The sequence below is a fragment of the Zalophus californianus genome, chromosome 6, assembly GCF_009762305.2.
Source record: "Zalophus californianus isolate mZalCal1 chromosome 6, mZalCal1.pri.v2, whole genome shotgun sequence".
NCBI classification, from domain to species: Eukaryota; Metazoa; Chordata; class Mammalia; order Carnivora; family Otariidae; genus Zalophus; species Zalophus californianus.
Window position 1 is genome coordinate 35,516,977 of NC_045600.1, and position 16,772 is coordinate 35,533,748.

At 57.0% G+C, this 16,772-nt stretch overlaps 2 protein-coding genes across 11 annotated transcripts in view; one reads left to right on the forward strand and one right to left on the reverse strand.

The window, feature by feature from the left end:
• SPTB (spectrin beta, erythrocytic) overlaps positions 1 to 7,547 on the forward strand; it is a 120,390-nt gene extending 112,843 nt beyond the window's left edge. For 3 of the 5 annotated variants that reach the window (XM_027568865.2, XM_027568864.2, XM_027568866.2), the window contains 4 exons: positions 1,276 to 1,523; positions 3,814 to 3,987; positions 4,251 to 4,293; positions 4,415 to 7,547. In XM_027568865.2, the coding sequence (XP_027424666.1) occupies positions 1,276 to 1,523; positions 3,814 to 3,987; positions 4,251 to 4,293; positions 4,415 to 4,582 (633 nt within the window). In that variant the 3' untranslated portion in view covers positions 4,583 to 7,547. Of the gene's footprint in view, positions 1 to 1,275; positions 1,524 to 3,813; positions 3,988 to 4,250; positions 4,294 to 4,414 lie in introns of those variants that run through there. The other 2 variants (XR_003515540.2, XM_027568869.2) reach the window with 2 other exon arrangements.
• Positions 7,548 to 8,889: 1,342 nt separating this feature from the next.
• Positions 8,890 to 16,772, reverse strand: part of PLEKHG3 (pleckstrin homology and RhoGEF domain containing G3) — a 41,011-nt gene continuing 33,128 nt past the window's right edge. For 3 of the 6 annotated variants that reach the window (XM_027568873.2, XM_027568871.2, XM_027568870.2), the window contains exons 13-19: positions 16,670 to 16,759; positions 16,166 to 16,204; positions 15,718 to 15,737; positions 14,888 to 15,226; positions 14,297 to 14,413; positions 10,983 to 12,381; positions 8,890 to 10,269 (exon numbers count right to left, since the gene is read on the reverse strand). In XM_027568873.2, the coding sequence (XP_027424674.1) occupies positions 9,527 to 10,269; positions 10,983 to 12,381; positions 14,297 to 14,413; positions 14,888 to 15,226; positions 15,718 to 15,737; positions 16,166 to 16,204; positions 16,670 to 16,759 (2,747 nt within the window). In that variant the 3' untranslated portion in view covers positions 8,890 to 9,526. The remainder of the gene's footprint in view (positions 10,270 to 10,982; positions 12,382 to 14,296; positions 14,414 to 14,887; positions 15,227 to 15,717; positions 15,738 to 16,165; positions 16,205 to 16,669; positions 16,760 to 16,772) is intronic. The other 3 variants (XM_027568874.2, XM_027568872.2, XM_027568875.2) reach the window with 3 other exon arrangements.

Genomic DNA, 16,772 nt, shown 5'->3' on the forward strand with positions numbered 1-16,772 from the left:
GGTTTGACCCATGGTCTGAAGGACCCACAATGGGGAGCACAGGGTCTCTGCTCTTCTCTGGCCTCTCCAGGCCTCCACCTTCAGTTGTGGGGCAAGCAGCAGGGACTAGCAAAGGGGTCGGCATCTCCTGCCTGGGGTGGCCCTAGTCCTCCTGGGCTGATGCCCTTGGTCCTTCAGTCCAGACATGGCCAGCTCAAGGACCTGCAAAACCCTTCCCACCTGGTGCTATAAGGTCTCCAGCAGGCAGGCCTTTGAGACAGGGCTCTGACGAGCTGGCTCGAGCTAGGCTGCCTTCATTGGTGCTCGTTTGGCACACAGAAGACCCGCCTGTGCCCCACCTGGCCGACCTGGCGGTGGGAAGCTGGCTACCCCCTGCTGCTCCCATCTGTGCTGCCTTCTTCTGTGGTAGGGGGTGGGCACAAAGGCAGATCACGAAGGCCTCTGCTGATGGGAACCAGGAGGTGGACATCTGCCCCCACTGGAGGCCCCTCACTGGGCTGGGCCGGGGCCGGAGCACCCCACGCCCCCCAGGGAAGCAGTGACTCCTTCTCTGGGGATTCTCAACTTCAGCTGCTCATTAGAGAGTGTGAAAAGCTTATTCAGAAATACAAATGTTCTGACCTGCACTAGGGTGTATTCTGCTAAAGCTCCTGAGGTGATGGTAAAAGGCAGCCGGGGTTAGGAAGCACTGCCCTATTCCAGCAAATCCCAGTCCACTGATGGGAGCAGGACCAGTTAGCCCTACACTGTGACCCGGGAGGACCTAGGTTCTCCCTTTGTAAGGTGGTAGGGGAGACTTAGGGCCTGTGCCCTTGGCTTTGGGGCCTTAAACACAAGCAGGTACCAGCAAAGTCCCCATTCAACATACTATTAGACGTTTTTCACAGCTGTGTTAGCAGCACAACCCTTCACAGGAAATCTTGCCAGAGCCCACGTTTAACTCAGTTGGAGTCCCTGTTGCAGCAGGGGGAGGGGCCGGAGCCAGGCAGTGAGTCAGGGCTTGCCCAGCAGCCCTGGCATTTGAAACCATCACCCAGGCCCCTCAGCTGACTCTAAGAACCTCCCTCACTGTGTTCGAGGGGGCAGGGAGTGGGGATGGAGCTGGAGGCATGGGCAGAGTCGAGGGAAGCAGACCGGGTGGCACCACAGGTCAAGGGAGAGCCAGACAGGAACCAGGCTTGGGGGGGGGGGGGCGCTTAGGCTTCCCAGTCCTGCCGGGTAGCCACCCCTGGGTCTGAACCCCTAGCAAGGTGTGCTCCGTATGCCCCTGAGCAGGGGGAAGAAGAGAGGCGGTGGCCTCAGGACCTGCAGCCGCCACCCCCTCCAGGGCCGCAGGAGAAATCCAGTGGGGATGAGAGGCCCGCCACAGAGCCTCTCTTTAAGGTCCTGGACACGCCTCTGAGCGAGGGTGATGAGCCTACAACGCTGCCAGCCCAGCAGGACCACGGGTACAGTGTGCAGATGGAGGGCTACCTGGGACGCAAGCATGACCTGGAGGGGCCCAACAAGAAGGCATCCAACAGGTGTGTGTGGGACGGGCCACCTGGTGGGAGGGGTGGGCGGCTCCCAGGGACTTCTCCCCCTATAGAGCCTCAGTAACATGGACAGGGGAGGGGAGAGGGCGCCTTCTGCCTCTTCTGAGAGCTCCCGGGCACCTGGGCATGATGAGTTCAAATCCTATGCCCTTGTACAAGTTACTCAGCCTTTGTTTCCCCATTTGTAAAATGGGGATGATGGGGAGAACCTCCCTCTTTGGTACCGATCCCAAGCCTGGCAGAGTAGGTTCTCAGTGAATACTCGTGGTTATTCTTATCCCAGGGCTGGGTAACGGGGTAGGTAGGTTTTGGCAGCAACAACATATCCTTGACCAAGTCCCACTTTTTAACCAATCTGGGCCTGTTTCCCTAGCTGTAAAATGGGAGAGAATGGGGTTGGCATACATGCCTTCTGGTGGTCCCTCCCAGTGCTGTCCTACAGCAACTCTGTGACCCTGAGGAACTCATTCAAAGGCTATGTCCTTTCCTGGCCCTGAGGCAGTTACGTCCTTGAGTTCCGTCCGTCCAGGGATGCTTCTACCCAAGGTCCCCGGGGGCCTCTCTTTCCAGGCAGCATTCCATTCGCAGGGACACTGGGCAGCATCAAGAAGCCAGCCATATTCTCAGGGCCAAGTGGCAGCATACAGAGCCTGGGCTGAGGGGGGTGGGGGGGGTGGAACATGCTAAAGCTCATTCAAATCCCAAAAATGAATTTGGGGGCCCAACCACCCTGAAGAAGTTTATTATTTATAGAGTCCACCTTCAGAAAAGGGGGAAACTAGCATCTACTGAGCACCTGCTATGTGCAAGGCATTGTTAGGACTGATACCATCTTCACAACCACCCTGTGATATTGAGGTTTCTATTTCCCAGAAAGAGAATCAGAATTCCAGAGAAGTCATTTGTTCAAGGCAGGATTTTACTCCAGGACCCAGCTCCTTCTTAGCGACTGCCTGACTTGGGCTCCAAGCTCAAAGAAGGTGGTGAGGTCCACGGGAAAGATCGGAGCTTTCCTGGAGGATCTTTCTCTGGGTGTCAGAAACCTGGGCCCCGTAAAATGGCTCTGCAGCCAGCCCGTCCTGTACAGGTCAAGTTCTCTCTCTGAGCTTGTAGTCTTTCCTATGAGCCCAACAAGCTCTCCACTTTCCTGCCCTCCAGAGGGAGGAGGAGGAGGAGGAAAGCCTTGCCCTGTTCCCCAGCCTTCATTCCTGTGAAGGGTGAAAAGGCACCACGTTTCCCATGAGTCGGTCAAGGAGCTCAGGTTAGCCAAACCATGAGCTTATAAGCTTGTCACCAAACATCAGTTGGGCCTTGATTTGCACAAATATGTTTCTTTAAAAAGTGCTTGTACAGTATACCGGGCAGATCTCCTCAACAAAATGAAAAATAACCAGAACAAAACGCTGCTCTGCTCACTTCAGTTCTGTGGTGAGAATCACATACACTCATGGGTGAGAAGGGCTTTGATAGTTAAGTTTACACTGTTGGTCTTAGACTCACTAATCCTACTTTTAGAAATGTATCTCAAGGTAAGATCAGAGTTATAGCAAAGATTTATGCATGAATGTTTCACATTGCTGTTTAAATTACACCATTTTAATTTCCAGTAATTACAAGGCCCACCAATAAAGGGATTATTTATATATAGGATGGGACACCATCTAACAATTCAAAATTATTTTTAGGAAAGATTTGAAGGATATGTGAAAATATTCATGATATAGTGTTAATCTTTTTTTTAGATTTATTTATTTTTAGAGAGAGAGCAAGCGGGCATGAGTTGGAGGGGCAGGAGAGGGAGAGAGAGAATCTCCAGCAGATTCCCCACTGAGCCTGGAGCCCAACACGGGGCTCAACCTCAGGACCCTGAGATCATGACGTGAGCTGAAACCAAGAGTTGGATGCTCAACCAGCTGAGCCACCCAGGCACCCTGATACAGTGTTAATCTTAAAAGCAGGATATGAAAAAAATCAAAGCAGGCTATGAAATTGAATATCCAATATAACCCAATTTTCGTTATATATGTGAATAGAAGAAAATGTGAATATGTGAATAGAAAGACTAGAAGAAAATACATAAAACGTTGACAAAAATAGCTAACTTTCGGTAGTGGAATTACATGCAGATGATTTTCATTTCCTTTTTTAACTGTAAAGTGTGTTACTATTTATTGGGGCAAAAATGGTATAACTAAAAAACAAATGGCAAAGCTGTAAGAATTGATTGCAGAGGTATTGCACCCAGACTTGTGTGATGAGCCGGCCGCTATCTCCACAGGTCCTGGAACAACCTCTACTGTGTGCTCCGGAACAGTGAGCTGACCTTCTACAAGGATGCCAAGAACCTGGCACTGGGGGTGCCCTACCATGGGGAGGAGCCCCTGGCCCTGAGACACGCCATCTGTGAGATTGCGGCCAACTACAAGAAGAAGAAGCATGTCTTCAAGCTGAAGTGAGGCCCCCTCCCCGCAGGGCCCCTTCCCTGGTCGCACAGTTTGGCATTAGTGGCTGACCGGGAGTCCCTTGTAGGGGACCAGCTCCATGCCTTAGTTGCCCCTCAGGGACTTTTCAAATCAAAGAGGCTTGGAGTCCAGATTTTCACCTCTCAGCAGGTGCTGTGCTGCCTGTGAGGGTTCTGGTCCTGGGGAGGCTCTGGGTTCTGGCTCCTCTCCAGCCAGAGGTGGCCACAGAACAGGAAACCCTCTTTTGTCTTAGGCTGAGCAACGGCAGTGAGTGGCTCTTCCATGGCAAGGATGAGGTAAGTGCAGGGTGGCCTCGCCCAGACCCCAAAAGACCTCAGAGGGGCAGATGTCTCCCTCCCAGCAGAAGTCCTAGGAGCAGCCCCCTCCCTGGTGGCCCATGACCCTCCCACCCTGCAGGAGGAGATGCTGGCCTGGCTGCAGGGCGTGAGCACCGCCATCAACGAGTCCCAGAGCATCCGCATCAAGGCACAGAGCTTGCCCCTGCCCTCCAGCACCGGCCCCGATGCCAGCCTGGGCAAGAAAGACAAGGAGAAGAGATTCAGCTTCTTCCCCAAAAAGAAGTAGCCTCTCTGGCACCCTGCCAGCGGGACCGGGCTGTGTAGGGACTGGCGGGGCGCCCAGGGCATGTCCTGCCCGCAACCCGCCGCCCGTCCCCCCCTCCCCCCCCCCCCCGCTGCCTGCACCTGCCTGCTCCGCCCGCCGGCTGATGCCCACCTCCGCCCCGTGCAGCCCAGGGGCCCCTGGGGCAGGAAATGGTGTCCCAGGCACCCACCCTCCTCTCCCACCTGCCTCTCCTCCTGAGGGCCCTCCAGCCCCCAGACCCCACAAAAGCTGGAGCAGAAGAGGTTCCTCAGATGCTGCCCCCTCCCAAAGCAGGTCTTGCTTGGGGCCACCTCCCATTTGGTCACAGCCAGGGAAAGGGAAGAGGACACTGGAAATGCCTGACCTGCCCCTTAGGGGCGTGAGGAAGGAGCTTCAGGTAGGCGCCTAGGGCTCTAGCCCTGGCCAAGGGACTGCTGGGGGCTCCGGGGACACAAGGGGCCTCTTCCCCATGGGGCCTCCTCAGAACTAGGACTCTCACCTCAGGGGCCACCACATCCCTTCCCCCCTCTTCCTCTCACCAAAAAAAAAAAAAAAAAAAAAAGGGGAGGCACCTCCCAAGGTTGATGGGTCGTCAATGCAAGGGCCTCCTGCTGCCTCCGGTGCCCTCTGCTACCACCACAGGTGGTAAAAGGGAGGTAAAAGCTCTCAAGCGGGTCCTCTTAAAACAACAGAACAGCATAAGGCTCAGACGTGAAGGAGGCAGACAGACCTTGACACTACCCAAGGCTCTGCCTCTCCACTCTGGGAGCCTCCCCAACTCACACCCCGGGTCCCTTAGGGATAGTGCAGTTCCCCAGAGAGAAGATGGCTACCCCAGCTTTCTGCAGTAAAGCATCCCAAAGCCAAAGGCCCAATGTGTCCTGTCTGTAGCTGCTACCACCTGAGGGTACTGGCTGGACAGACAGCAAAGTTCATGACCTAGCCCTCTGGGGTGGCAAACGGAACCACACCTGGGTACTACCACCCATGTCACACCACCTCTGGACAACTGAGACAGATGCGGGGGCCTGGGCCATGAAGATACGGCACCCCTTGCTCAGCTTCCCCTGAAGGTCCTGGTCTTGGGGAAGTCACATGGGTGCAAAGGCCACCAAACATCTAACACCCCCATCCCCAAGCACAGCCAAAAGGAGCCCTGCACACTATTTCCCCCAGGGACAGCCTTCCCCATGCTGTTAAGGTCAGACTTCTGGAGGAAAGAGGTCACTCATCCCAACAAAGATCTCCCCCACCACTCAGAAAGCAATACAGCTCCAGCCTCCATCTCAGCTGGGTTTAGGTCCAAAAGAGGGGTCAAACTGGGGGCAGCAGGTGTTTCCCCCTGAAGAGACCATAAAAGTCCCTGGGGCCTACAGCTGCTGTTCCATCACCTTCCCTATGAAGAGCCTTAGATACACCGTGATGATCCCTCTGGAAGGGGCGGAGGTTCAGGTAGCAGCCACAGGGTAGGCATCCAGAGTTATCAGGCCTTCCCGGGAGCCCCTAGTGGAGGTAGGCACAGCTTAGCGCTCAGTGCCACCATGTCAAGGGGTAGCTAACTTCAGACAAGAACAGCAGGAGGCAAGTTCTCCAACGGAGCCTGACATCCCCAGATTGGGCGGGCTCACTTTTTAGCCAGGGTCTTCACTTGGCCTCTATGCATCTAATCCTACATCCCTCTTTGCATCTACAGGGAGGCTAGTATATACCATTCACCAGCCTCTTTCTCCACCTGGGGAAACCAAGGCAGGAGGCAGTGAGGTGACCACACTCACCTGGCAATGAAGAAGGCCTCTGGTGCATCTGAGGGCATGTCCTGCTCCGAGGCAAATAGCACGCTCCTTACTGAAGAGCAGGTAGAGGCAAGAATCTTCCTCAACTCTTTCCCCTGGACCAGTCTTTAGGGAGACAAGGGGCACTCCCCTCTCCATTCTATGTGTGCCAAAATAGTCACTGAGGTGAGAAATTTCCAGCAAGTAACTCCATAGTCCAAAGAATGAAAGGGCCCCAAAGGAAGAGGTAGGATTTCACCACCCCAGGTCCCCCAGACTGGGCAATGGCAGCCAGCTGCATGTGACCCACCAGCTATTGCCAGTGCCCCAGGCATCCCGCCCACATCACACGGGCCCCCAAGACCTCCACCAACAGCACTGAAGCTACACGAGCCCAGCCACACGGGGCTAAGCTCCTGGAGCCCTGGCAAGGGTTTTCCCCTCCTTACATTTTCTACTTTGCAATCTTTTAACAGTATTCCCAAACTAGGTTGACACAGCTCCAGTCCACACCAGCATAACAGGCTTCCTCCCCAGAACAGCTTAGAGGAAGCTCCTTCTGGGCATGGTCAGGTGGTCCTCCTTCCCTCTCTCCTTCCCCTTCATCCCCTGGCCTCAACTGATTGGCTGGGGGGTGGGGGTATGGAAGGTCCTCAGGCTTCCCCCCAGCCCCCACAACCAGCACCCGTAACAGGAAGCTTGTGGAAGGCTCAGCATCCCCACCACACCACTTCTCTTTCCTATAGGAGGGCAACTAGGGTCCCCAAGGTTGGTCCTGGATCGCTCTCCCTTCCCTTTAGTGGGAGGGGGCAAGGACCCAGAGGACCGTAAGGGCCTGGTCGCTTGGACAAGCAAGCTCAGGGAGGACACAAGGGAGGAGGCAGCTCCACCAGACTGCAACCCTGTTGGGCACAGACTGCACAATCTGGCACTGGCCCTGGGGCCAGCTGGGCCTTGTCCTCCACCTGCTCAAACGTGCTTCCACCACCAGAGAAAACCCATTTACTAGTTTTTCTAATAAATTGACAATGCTCCATCTTTCTGTTACTTATTTGACTAGTTTTGTTTCCCCTTGAATTGGAGCAAGGAGGGATAGTTGAGTGAGCAAGGGCAGGGAGGGACCACCATGGAGACAGAGGGAGAGCCAGTCTCTGGTTTGTCCCTGGAGAGTCTTACGCCCGTATCCAGCTGTGCGCCTTGCCTGAGAGCCTGAGTGAAGCTTGCTCATTCACGCATTCAACCATCTTGAGGGTCTGCGGCAAGCCCTTCCCCACAGAGCTCTGGACAGAGATTTTGGCCTTCACTGGACGTCAGAATCACTGGAAGTGCCATGCCTGAGATTCACCTACAGGGGGGCAATTTCTTTTGGTCTAGATGGATGAAACCGGCATCACCATTTTTCAAAAGGCTCCACTTACTCTCAGTGGTAGCAAGTGAGAACCAGTGAGCTGGTTCAAGGCTCCCAGGCACACCTAGCTGGTTAAAGATCACCTGGGGAAAGTGCTCACTACAACTTCCCAGGCCCTACCCCCCTGAAAAGTCTGAGTCAGGGAGTTTGAGAAGCAGTGCATCATCTATTTTCTTCAAGTTGCAGATGAGGGAAAAAAGCAAGAGTTCAGGTGACCCAGCTAACTAATGGCAGGGCTGGGACCAGAACCTGGGTGTCCTCACTCTCGCTCCAATACATTCAGGGCTCCTGAGCATCATACCCCAAGCCTGGTAGGAGCCAACTATCCTCAGCAAGAGTGGAAGTGGCCACAGAACACTGAGGACAGCGGGTAGCTCTGCCCTGTCTGCTTCTGCCTAGGAGAGGCCTCCCCTGGCCTCCACTCCTCCCCTGATCTCATTAGACTTTGCACAACTGCCTTCAGGTTGAGTCCATCCTCCAAGATCAGAAGCTCATAGAGCCCGGACCCAGCAGACCTGTGGGAACACTTGCCTGGAGGAACAGGGCCAAACAAGGCTGGTCCACCACAGAGAAGGGGCAGAAAGCCCAATCAGAAATAGGCAGGCACTCCCAGCCCTTTTGAGAAAAGACACTTTGAGAATGAGATGAAAACTGAGGCTCCATCCCAGAAAAAAATGCATTTGCTCTCCTCACACGACACGGCAAGCCACCTCAAGACATGTCTAGTCTCCAAGTTTAGAATCCTTGTCTCCTACAATGTCTCCTGGGAACTAGAGAGGGAGAGAAAAGGCACCAGACATTGGAAATTTCTGCCCATTAGAAAAATGTTCCATTCATTTTCCTCACCTTTTTCGGTCCAACTCTGGTCCTTGAGGATAAGAGCTCGAGGCTGGCACGGCGTTGTTCCCCCCACCCGCTCCCCCACCAGCACAGGATGCCAGGCCGGGGTGGCTGGAGAACAGGTTCCCTCCTGCACGTGGCAAGCACCCTGGTGCCTTATGCTTCTTAGCACGGATGACGAGGGAGGGAATGTGGAAGCAACCACCCCCACAGCCCGCCTCGGCCAGCTCTCCCCACCCCGCAAGGCCCAGTGAGGAGCCACACACAGGTCGGTTGGTGAGCAGCAGGTATTGCACCATTGGCAAATAATGAAATGTATATACATTAGCAACAACCACAGGGTCAGCAAGACAACCTACAAAAGTACCTGAACCGAGTCCATTATATTCTTCATGGGAGAGGAATCAATAACAGAAGAACACACACTCACAAACACGTGCACATACAAAGATACCACAGAATGGAAAGCAATAAATTACGGGCCTTGTTCCTGCCTGGATCCTAAGAAAAGGCACAATTAAAGAGCAAAGCCTCCCCACGCCACTTCCACGTCTCCTCTGGGTGGGCTCCTCAGCCTGGCGGTGGTCAGCCCAACACCAGAGGCCTGAGCACGGCTTGCTCTCCCTGGAAGAGGAGAGCTTTAATATTCAGCTTCTTACTAGGGAAGAACTATATATAAGGGAAGTGGCACACTGGCCTCGGTGGGGAGAAGGGCTCAGCTGGGCCTGTGAAGGTTGCCATGAGCCCCGGGGAGCACCGGGGCATTCCCAGCATTGCTGAGCACACCAGAGCATTCTTTCAGGGGCTCACGTGAGCAGGGGGAGCCCAGGCTTGTGGGCAAGCATGCCAAGGTTCCTCTGCGTCCCCACCCTGCTGCACGGCTCCTCCCTCTCCCAGGACTCAGAGTCAACCTATGGAGTTCAAGGCCTGGAACTTCTCCCTCAGGTTTCTCACTCGGCCCGGCTGGCCTGGGTCCGCTGGGTCCGCTGGGTCCCTGGGACCCTCTTCCTTTGGCCAACACTCCGGACTCCTGGAAATTCCAGACTCCTGGAAATCCAGGCCCTGTCCCACCGTGGCTGCTGGTGAGCTGGGTCCCTGCCCATTGCGTTCCTCCAGCCCTGCAGCGGGGCAGGGCAGGGGCCCCTTCTCCATGACAATCACCCGCCGGTTGTCGTCGAGGGTGAGGTCTGCGGTGACGTACAGGGTCTCCTCTCCGACTGGCCTGTTGTGGGGCACCCTGCTGGGAGGCTGGGTCTCAACAGCCTCTGGGCCCGCCCGGCCCCTCCTGGCGCCCACACTGCAGCAGCGGCCCACCCTGCCCGCCAGAGGGGGCTCCAACATGTTCTCGGGCACCGAGCGGCTGCGGCTGACAGGCGGGCCGCGGGGCCGGATGCCCTCAGCCTGCAATGCCTCGTCATGGGAGGTGTACTTGGAGCAGAGCTCTCGGACATCAGGCCAGCTGAAGGTCTCAGTGTCGAAGGGGCTGAGGGGGCTTCGAGAGGAGGGTCGGACCCCAGGTGAGGTGGTCCTCGGGCTGGCAGCAGGGGGGCTGAAGGAGAAATGCCGAGGAGAGCTGGGCTTGGGCGGGCTGTGCTCCTGGGCCACCGTCTGCTCAGAGCTGAGGAGGGACAGCACCGGCTTTCTCTTGCCTGTGAAGAGACAGTAAGTGGACTGAATGGCTGGGCGGGAGGGGAGAGGGCAAATGAGGACTCTGCCCTGCCTTCTGCTCACGCTCCAGCCAAGGCTGCTCGCTGGGGTTTTGGTTGTGAGGGGAGAGAAATCACATTCAACATCTCCGGCCCCATTATCAAAGGGCAATGGGAAGGGGGGGGGGCCCTGGGTGGCTCAGTCAGTTAAGCGTCTGCCCTCAGCTCAGGTCATGATCCTGGGCTCCTGGGATCGAGTCCCACGTCAGGCTCCTTGCTCAGTGGGGAGCCTGCTTCTCCCTCTGCCTCTGCCCCTCCCTCTGCTTGTGATCTGTCAGATAATAAAATCTTTAAAAAAAAAAAAAAACCAATGAGAAAATGAAGAAAAGGCAGTGAACAGAGTCAGGAGTCTAAGGAAAAGATGAGAGCCTCTAGTCTCCTGGAAGAGAGGGCCCATGGCCACGTTTCCTCCCAAGGTCTCTGCTCCACAGGAAGGGCTCGGGGAGGGCAGTGAGGAGGCTCAACCAGGGCCACGCACTTGGCCTTGGTAGTTAAGACTAACCGCCAGGGCTCACACCACTCCTGTGTGGAGTCCAGCCCTCTCTTTGGTCATGGATCTACAGGGGTCACTTTCCCCCAGGAGCCAACCTGCTCCTAAAAGCCTCTTCCACCCCAGACTTGCAGGAACGGCCCACTCCCCACCCGGGTAGTTGTACCCTTGCCGCCAGAGGGCGCTCCGGCCTCCTCCTGCAGGCAGGGAACGGTGGGAGCTGCCTTTCCCCACTGTAGAGGTGGCCTGGCTGTCACAGATTTGCTCTTGATCCGGAGGCTGTACTGGCGGGCAAGCTGGTAGACCTTGTTCTTGACTCGCTCGCTCATGTGGCCGTCCATCACGTGGGAGAGTTGGACGATGCGGGGGTGCAGCGGAGTCACCAGCTCCCCCTGGACACCACTGCTCAGCTCCTTCACCAGCTCCTTCAGCTCCCGGGCCAGGTGGGCTGCGCTGGGCCGCTCCGTGGGGGAGGCGCTCTCAGGGGAGGCAGTGGCCGACTCCTCAGTGATGGCCCCCAGCTCGTGCTCCTCCAGGATAAAGAGCGGTTCGTGCAGGTCAAAACCATTGGCCTGGCCTTGGCGGGGCCCCTGCAGATAGCTTTCCCCGGGAGACTCCATTCCCTCCCAGATCTTCACAATTTCTGAAGATGGCCGGAACTCAGCATCTGTGATAGGAGCTGGCTCCCCTGCACTTGCCTGGCCAGGTCCTGGGAGGTCAAACAGAGCCCACGAAGGCGGCCGGGAGCCCACCTGCCTCTTGTGCCCCAGCGGAGCCAGAGGCTCTGGGTCCGGCCTGGGAAGGTTGTTGAATCTGGAAACAGAGTTTCTCACCAGACCCTTGGGGATATAGGAGAGGCTCTCCCGGCGCCGGATGCTAAAGCCCACATCGTGGTGCTCTGCGTTTTCATAGTAGCTCTTGATTCTGTCCAGCAAGAGCCGATCTCGGGTGGAGAGGGTCGACTCCTTCTTCTTGCAGGAAGACCTGTCGGGCTCTGCTGGGCAGCCTGGACTCGGGGGCTCCGTCCCATTGACCGAAGGGCCACTCTCTGCAGCCACTCCCACAGTGCTGTCCACCTCTGGGGGCGGCTGTGAGCTGAGGGCGTCCGTGGTGCTGCCGTGCCGGGTCGGGCCCTTCTCGCTGCCCTCGAGGCTGAGCACACTGCTGCTCCGGCTCGCCAGCCTCGGGCTCCCAAAGCCGCTGGCCTTGCCGTCCTCCAGTGCCAGGCTGCTCCGCCGAGAAAAGCTGCTGACGAAGCGCTCAGCGATGATGCTGGCCTGGTCCAGCACAGAGGGCGGCAGGAGGCTCTCGGTCTCCTGGGTAGCCCCCATGTCCTCCTCCTCCTCCTCCTCACTGCTCAGAGCCTTAAGGTCCTCAGTGCTCTCAGCCACCACAAAGTCCACCATGTCACCCGGGGGGTCCAGCCCCAGCAGCTCCTGGTGGGCATCAAGCTGTGCTTCCAGGACTTCTGGAGACTCTGTGTCTGAGGGCACCTCCTCAATGCTGGGAACTTCCATGGCAGCAAATACTTCCTGCTCCATTTCAGGTTCAGGGTCTGGTTCAACCTGGGATAACAGAGCTGCTATGAGCCAAAAGCCTCCCTCATGAGACCCAAAGGAGAAGGGGACAGCATGGCCTGCTCAAAGCCCAGTGGGAGATTATGTAGTTTAGGACCAAAGGCAATGAGAATGAGCACAACTCGAGAGTGGCAGAGGCAGGCCCTTACAGAGAGGAACGTGGTGATGTCCCTCAGTCATCATGCAGCTAGTGGCCTTGGGTTGTAAAACCCAAGGAAAATTCTAGAAACGCAGATGGGGTAGAGTGGAGGCAGCTCTCAGTGACAGCCTGCCTGGGAGCTACAGGGACAAAGTGGGAGCACACAACACAGGGTATGCCTGATAGAGAGGCAGCTTTCTAAAGCCCTATAGAGACCACATAGGGGTTTTTCTGGGTTCAAACCCAACTACCCCGAGTGGCCACGACCTCCTGTGCGAACGAGGCTCCAGAGGGCAATAGGACCACATGATAGAGTCCCATCAGAGCGGGTGAAGACAGGGATTTGGCTCCTACCAGCCAGCCTCTGGCCGTAGGCACAACGTTTGCCTGTGCCCAGGAGACAGGTAAGGAAGGAAGGCAATGTGAGAACCTCGTCCTGACCACCTTGAAGGTCATTTGAACCACGAAACCAGCCAGTACAGGCAGCTTCCCAGAGGGGCCTTCAGGAAGAAGAGCGACACTCTCCATTCTGAGGAACCAGACCTGACCCCAACTGTTCTAGTCCAGAGTCTGCAAAGCAGGACCCATGGTCGCGGCCGGCACCACACTGTGACGAGCCACAAGTGGCTTCTGAGAACCTGCAACGTGGCTAGTCCAAACTGAGAACAGCTGGAAGGGTAAAATACACACCAGATTGCAAAAACTTCATACAAAGTATAAAATGTCATTAATAGCGGGACACCTGGGTGGCTCAGTTGGTTGGGCGACTGCCTTCGGCTCAGGTCATTATCCTGGAGTCCCGGGATCGAGTCCCGCATTGGGCTCCCTGCTCAGCAGGGAGTCTGCTTCTCCCTCTGACCCTCTTCCCTCTCGTGCTATCTCTCATTCTCTCTCTCTCAAATAAATAAATAAAATCTTTTAAAAAAAATGTCATTAATAGCTTTTCCCATTGATTACATGTTGAAATTATAGTTAACATTCAATAATTAAATAATTTGTTTACACGGCTGCTAGAAAATGTAAAGTTATCCATGTGGCTTGCTTCCTGTATCATGGAACAGCACCACCCCAGACTCCTATCCAGTGTCAGGATCCTCAGACCTGCCCGGGTTGTGAGGTCTGCCCTGGAGTCAAGGCCTCATACACTTTTTCTTGTAACTTTGGGAAAACAAAGGTATCGGTTCCACCCACAGACAGCGTGGGGTGTCAGGAAGTGGAATGCGGGCTTCTAAGTCACAGACTCTGGTCTGATCTCAGTTCTGCCCCTCAGAAGCTGCCCGACACCAGGCACGTCACTCAGCTTCTCTGAGGCTCTTTCTGCCTGAGCTGTTGCAGGGAATAGAAGGAAGAAATAAAACATTGGACGTGTAGGAAGTGCCCAGTAGATGTCAGTACCCAGGGAGGCACAGTCGTGAGTGCAATGTCTGGCCAGCTGGCAGGGGCAGGGCCTTATGGCCTATACAAGGAGGCCTGGCTGGAGGGACCTAAAATCTGGTCATTTCTGCGAATATGGCCCTTGATAAGAGACTGCGTCTTGTCAAAAGGGGTTTCTTTTTCTAATTCACAGAAAGGGGCTACCTGCTCACCCCACCGTATGCCCAGAGGCCAGACAGGCTTCCTAAAGGGCCAAGAGTCCGGAGAGGGGAGCGGGGGACCCCTGTGTCCCCATGGGCCCAAGAGGAGAGCCCGTCCCAGAAAGCCCCCCCCACAGACCTGCGCTCTGGGCACTGCCGCACTGGCCCCTTCCGCCCACCGGCCACTCACCTCTGGCAGGGAAGAGGAGGTGGACTCGAAGCTCATGCGCTTCTCGGCGCTCGTTGGAGACCGGCCGCCGGACCTTCTGCGGCTCTTGGGGCCTTCGGACTCCCTGTGCCCCTTCTCCTGCAGCAAGCAGAGGGCCATCGTCAGCTCCTGGGACAAGTGGGAGCTCATCCCTTCTGCAGCCCAACATGGGCGAACCTTCTGAGCCCTAAAGGGGCTGGGCTGTATTGAGAGCCAGCCTGAGACCTGAGCCTGAACCGCCAGGTCTGGGGATACAGAAATCCCTGCCGGGTGTGCAGCCTCCGAAAAGCCCAACCCGCTGGCCCCTTCCAGCCCCACTGGCTTCTCCCCCTTCCCCACCACCCCCACCCCGTTAGTCACGCTCACTGGGTAGGACACTAGTTCACGCCCAGTACTGAACAGCACACATGCCAAGGGCTCACCAGGGCGTGACAGCGGGCAAGGGGTTAGGTGCTGATGGCAGGAGCGAGGGAACAGGACAGAGGGGTGGAGGGCAGGGCAGAGAACTCCCGGATAGGCATGCACTCGCCAGGGAACATGCAAGGAGGAGGGGAGATCAAAGAGACACCTCACCATAGCGCCCCGGGAGAAAAGTAAAGCGTTGGCCCGATAGTGCCAGCAGTGGAGGGCGGCCAGCAGGGAGCTGGCGAAGTCGGCTACCTGCTCCGCCACTGCCAGGCTCTCCTCCTCCTCCGAGCCTGGGGGCTCCAGTCTGGCCCCCTTCTCGCTGCCTTCATGCCCTGCCAAGTCCTCCAGAGACACCTGAAAGGCCTCCTCCACCACCTCCTCCTCCACCACCTCCTCCTCCTCCTCCTCCTCCTCCTCCCGGGCAGCCCCTTCGGCCTCCGGCTGCAGGCCCTGAGCACAGGGAGGCCGCCCGAAGTCCAGGAGAGCGCCAGCACTGCCTGCATGCTGTTCAGAGCATAAGACCCCCTCGTGACCAGGCTCTGGGCAAGCCCCCTCCTCCTGCCAGTGGCTCGGGGTACGGAGGCTTTACACAGAGAAAACTGCGCCTAAACACCCAAGCCCTGGTCTCCACCAGGGCCCAGGGAGGAGCAGGGTGGGCGTCCTCAAGGTGGGAAGCTGGGACCTGGGAAAGCTGGGGCTGGGGCCTGCTCAGGAACTCAAGACCCAGAGAGGCCTGCCTGCCCCAGAGAGAGAAAATGGAGAAGATCCAGGCTGGGCCACCACCAGGGTACCATTCCAGGAAAAGGGTATGGAAGGATCCCCAGGGGGCCACGGCTTATTCATCTCTGTGACTCTTGTGACAGCCGAGCACACAGTAGGGGCCTGAAAGGTATTTGCCGAATGCGCGAAGACGACGAGAGCCGAAGGGGCCAGGGCACTGACCTGGCAGTCCCACCCCCTCTGTCAGGCCAGTCCTCTCTGCCCACTGGCCTTACCTTCATTTCTGCGGCTCTGGCTGCACCCACCACGGCCAGGTCCCAGCACACACAGGCGGGGAGGGGAGAAGAGATCGGTAAGCAGGAGAAAGAGCCTCTTTACAGAGACCAGGAGCCCCCCAGGGAAGGCTTCACTGGGGCTCCTGTTCCCAGAACCTGCGCCCAGTCTCCCGGGCTTTCAAAGGAATGACTGACAGAGCAGAGGCCCCGGGGGACACAGGGCAGCACAGGTCTGTGCCCCTCACTGTGACTGTTACCCGAGGACAGGAGTGTGCGGGAGGGAGAGCTCAGCCCCCTCGCCACACAGCAAGGGGGGAGGCCCACCTCCAGGGAGGGGGAGAGGCAGGGTCCCCTCTAAACTGTCCTCAACACCCAGAGGGTTACCTGTGTCACCTCCCTGCCCCTCCCCTAGAGCTTGCCAGGAAGGGCTGGCCATGCTCACACTCACCTTTCTCACTGAGTTGCCTGAGCAGGTGTCTGGTTGGCTCTGAGAAGGAAAGCGAGTGGACAGTCAGTTCGGGCCTGGAAACAGCTGTGTCTGGCCCTAGTCCCATGCTCACAGCGCCACCGCCACCACCAGCTCAAAGTCCACTCCAGCCTGGCCCCCCTCAGCCCTAGGGCCTGAGGGAGGCTGCCCTCCTACCTACCCCACAGGGAGGCAGCGCCCGGGCCACCCCCATCCAGCACCAGAGACCTCTGCTGTGACTGCCAGCACCCCCCGCCCCTAGGAACAGCGCCACCCAGAATCCCTGCATTAGTGCACCCCGCCCAGGGCCCTTTGTTCTGGAGCTATAGTCCCAAGCTGCCTCCTTTCAGACCAACTCACCACATTTCTGGAGAACCTCAGCTCTACCTCAAGCCCCACCCTCCCTGCAATAAGCACATGAGCGCATTAGCTACACCCAAGGCCAAGCCCCCTTGTAGCACCCCAGCTGGAAAGCAGAGGTCGCACCCGACTTCCTACGGCCGTTAAGGCCTGGCTCGATGAAGCCTCGCTGCCTGCTGGGGAGTGTTGCCCGGATGAACGAGGACTGACCAGGCTCTGGGAACAGGAT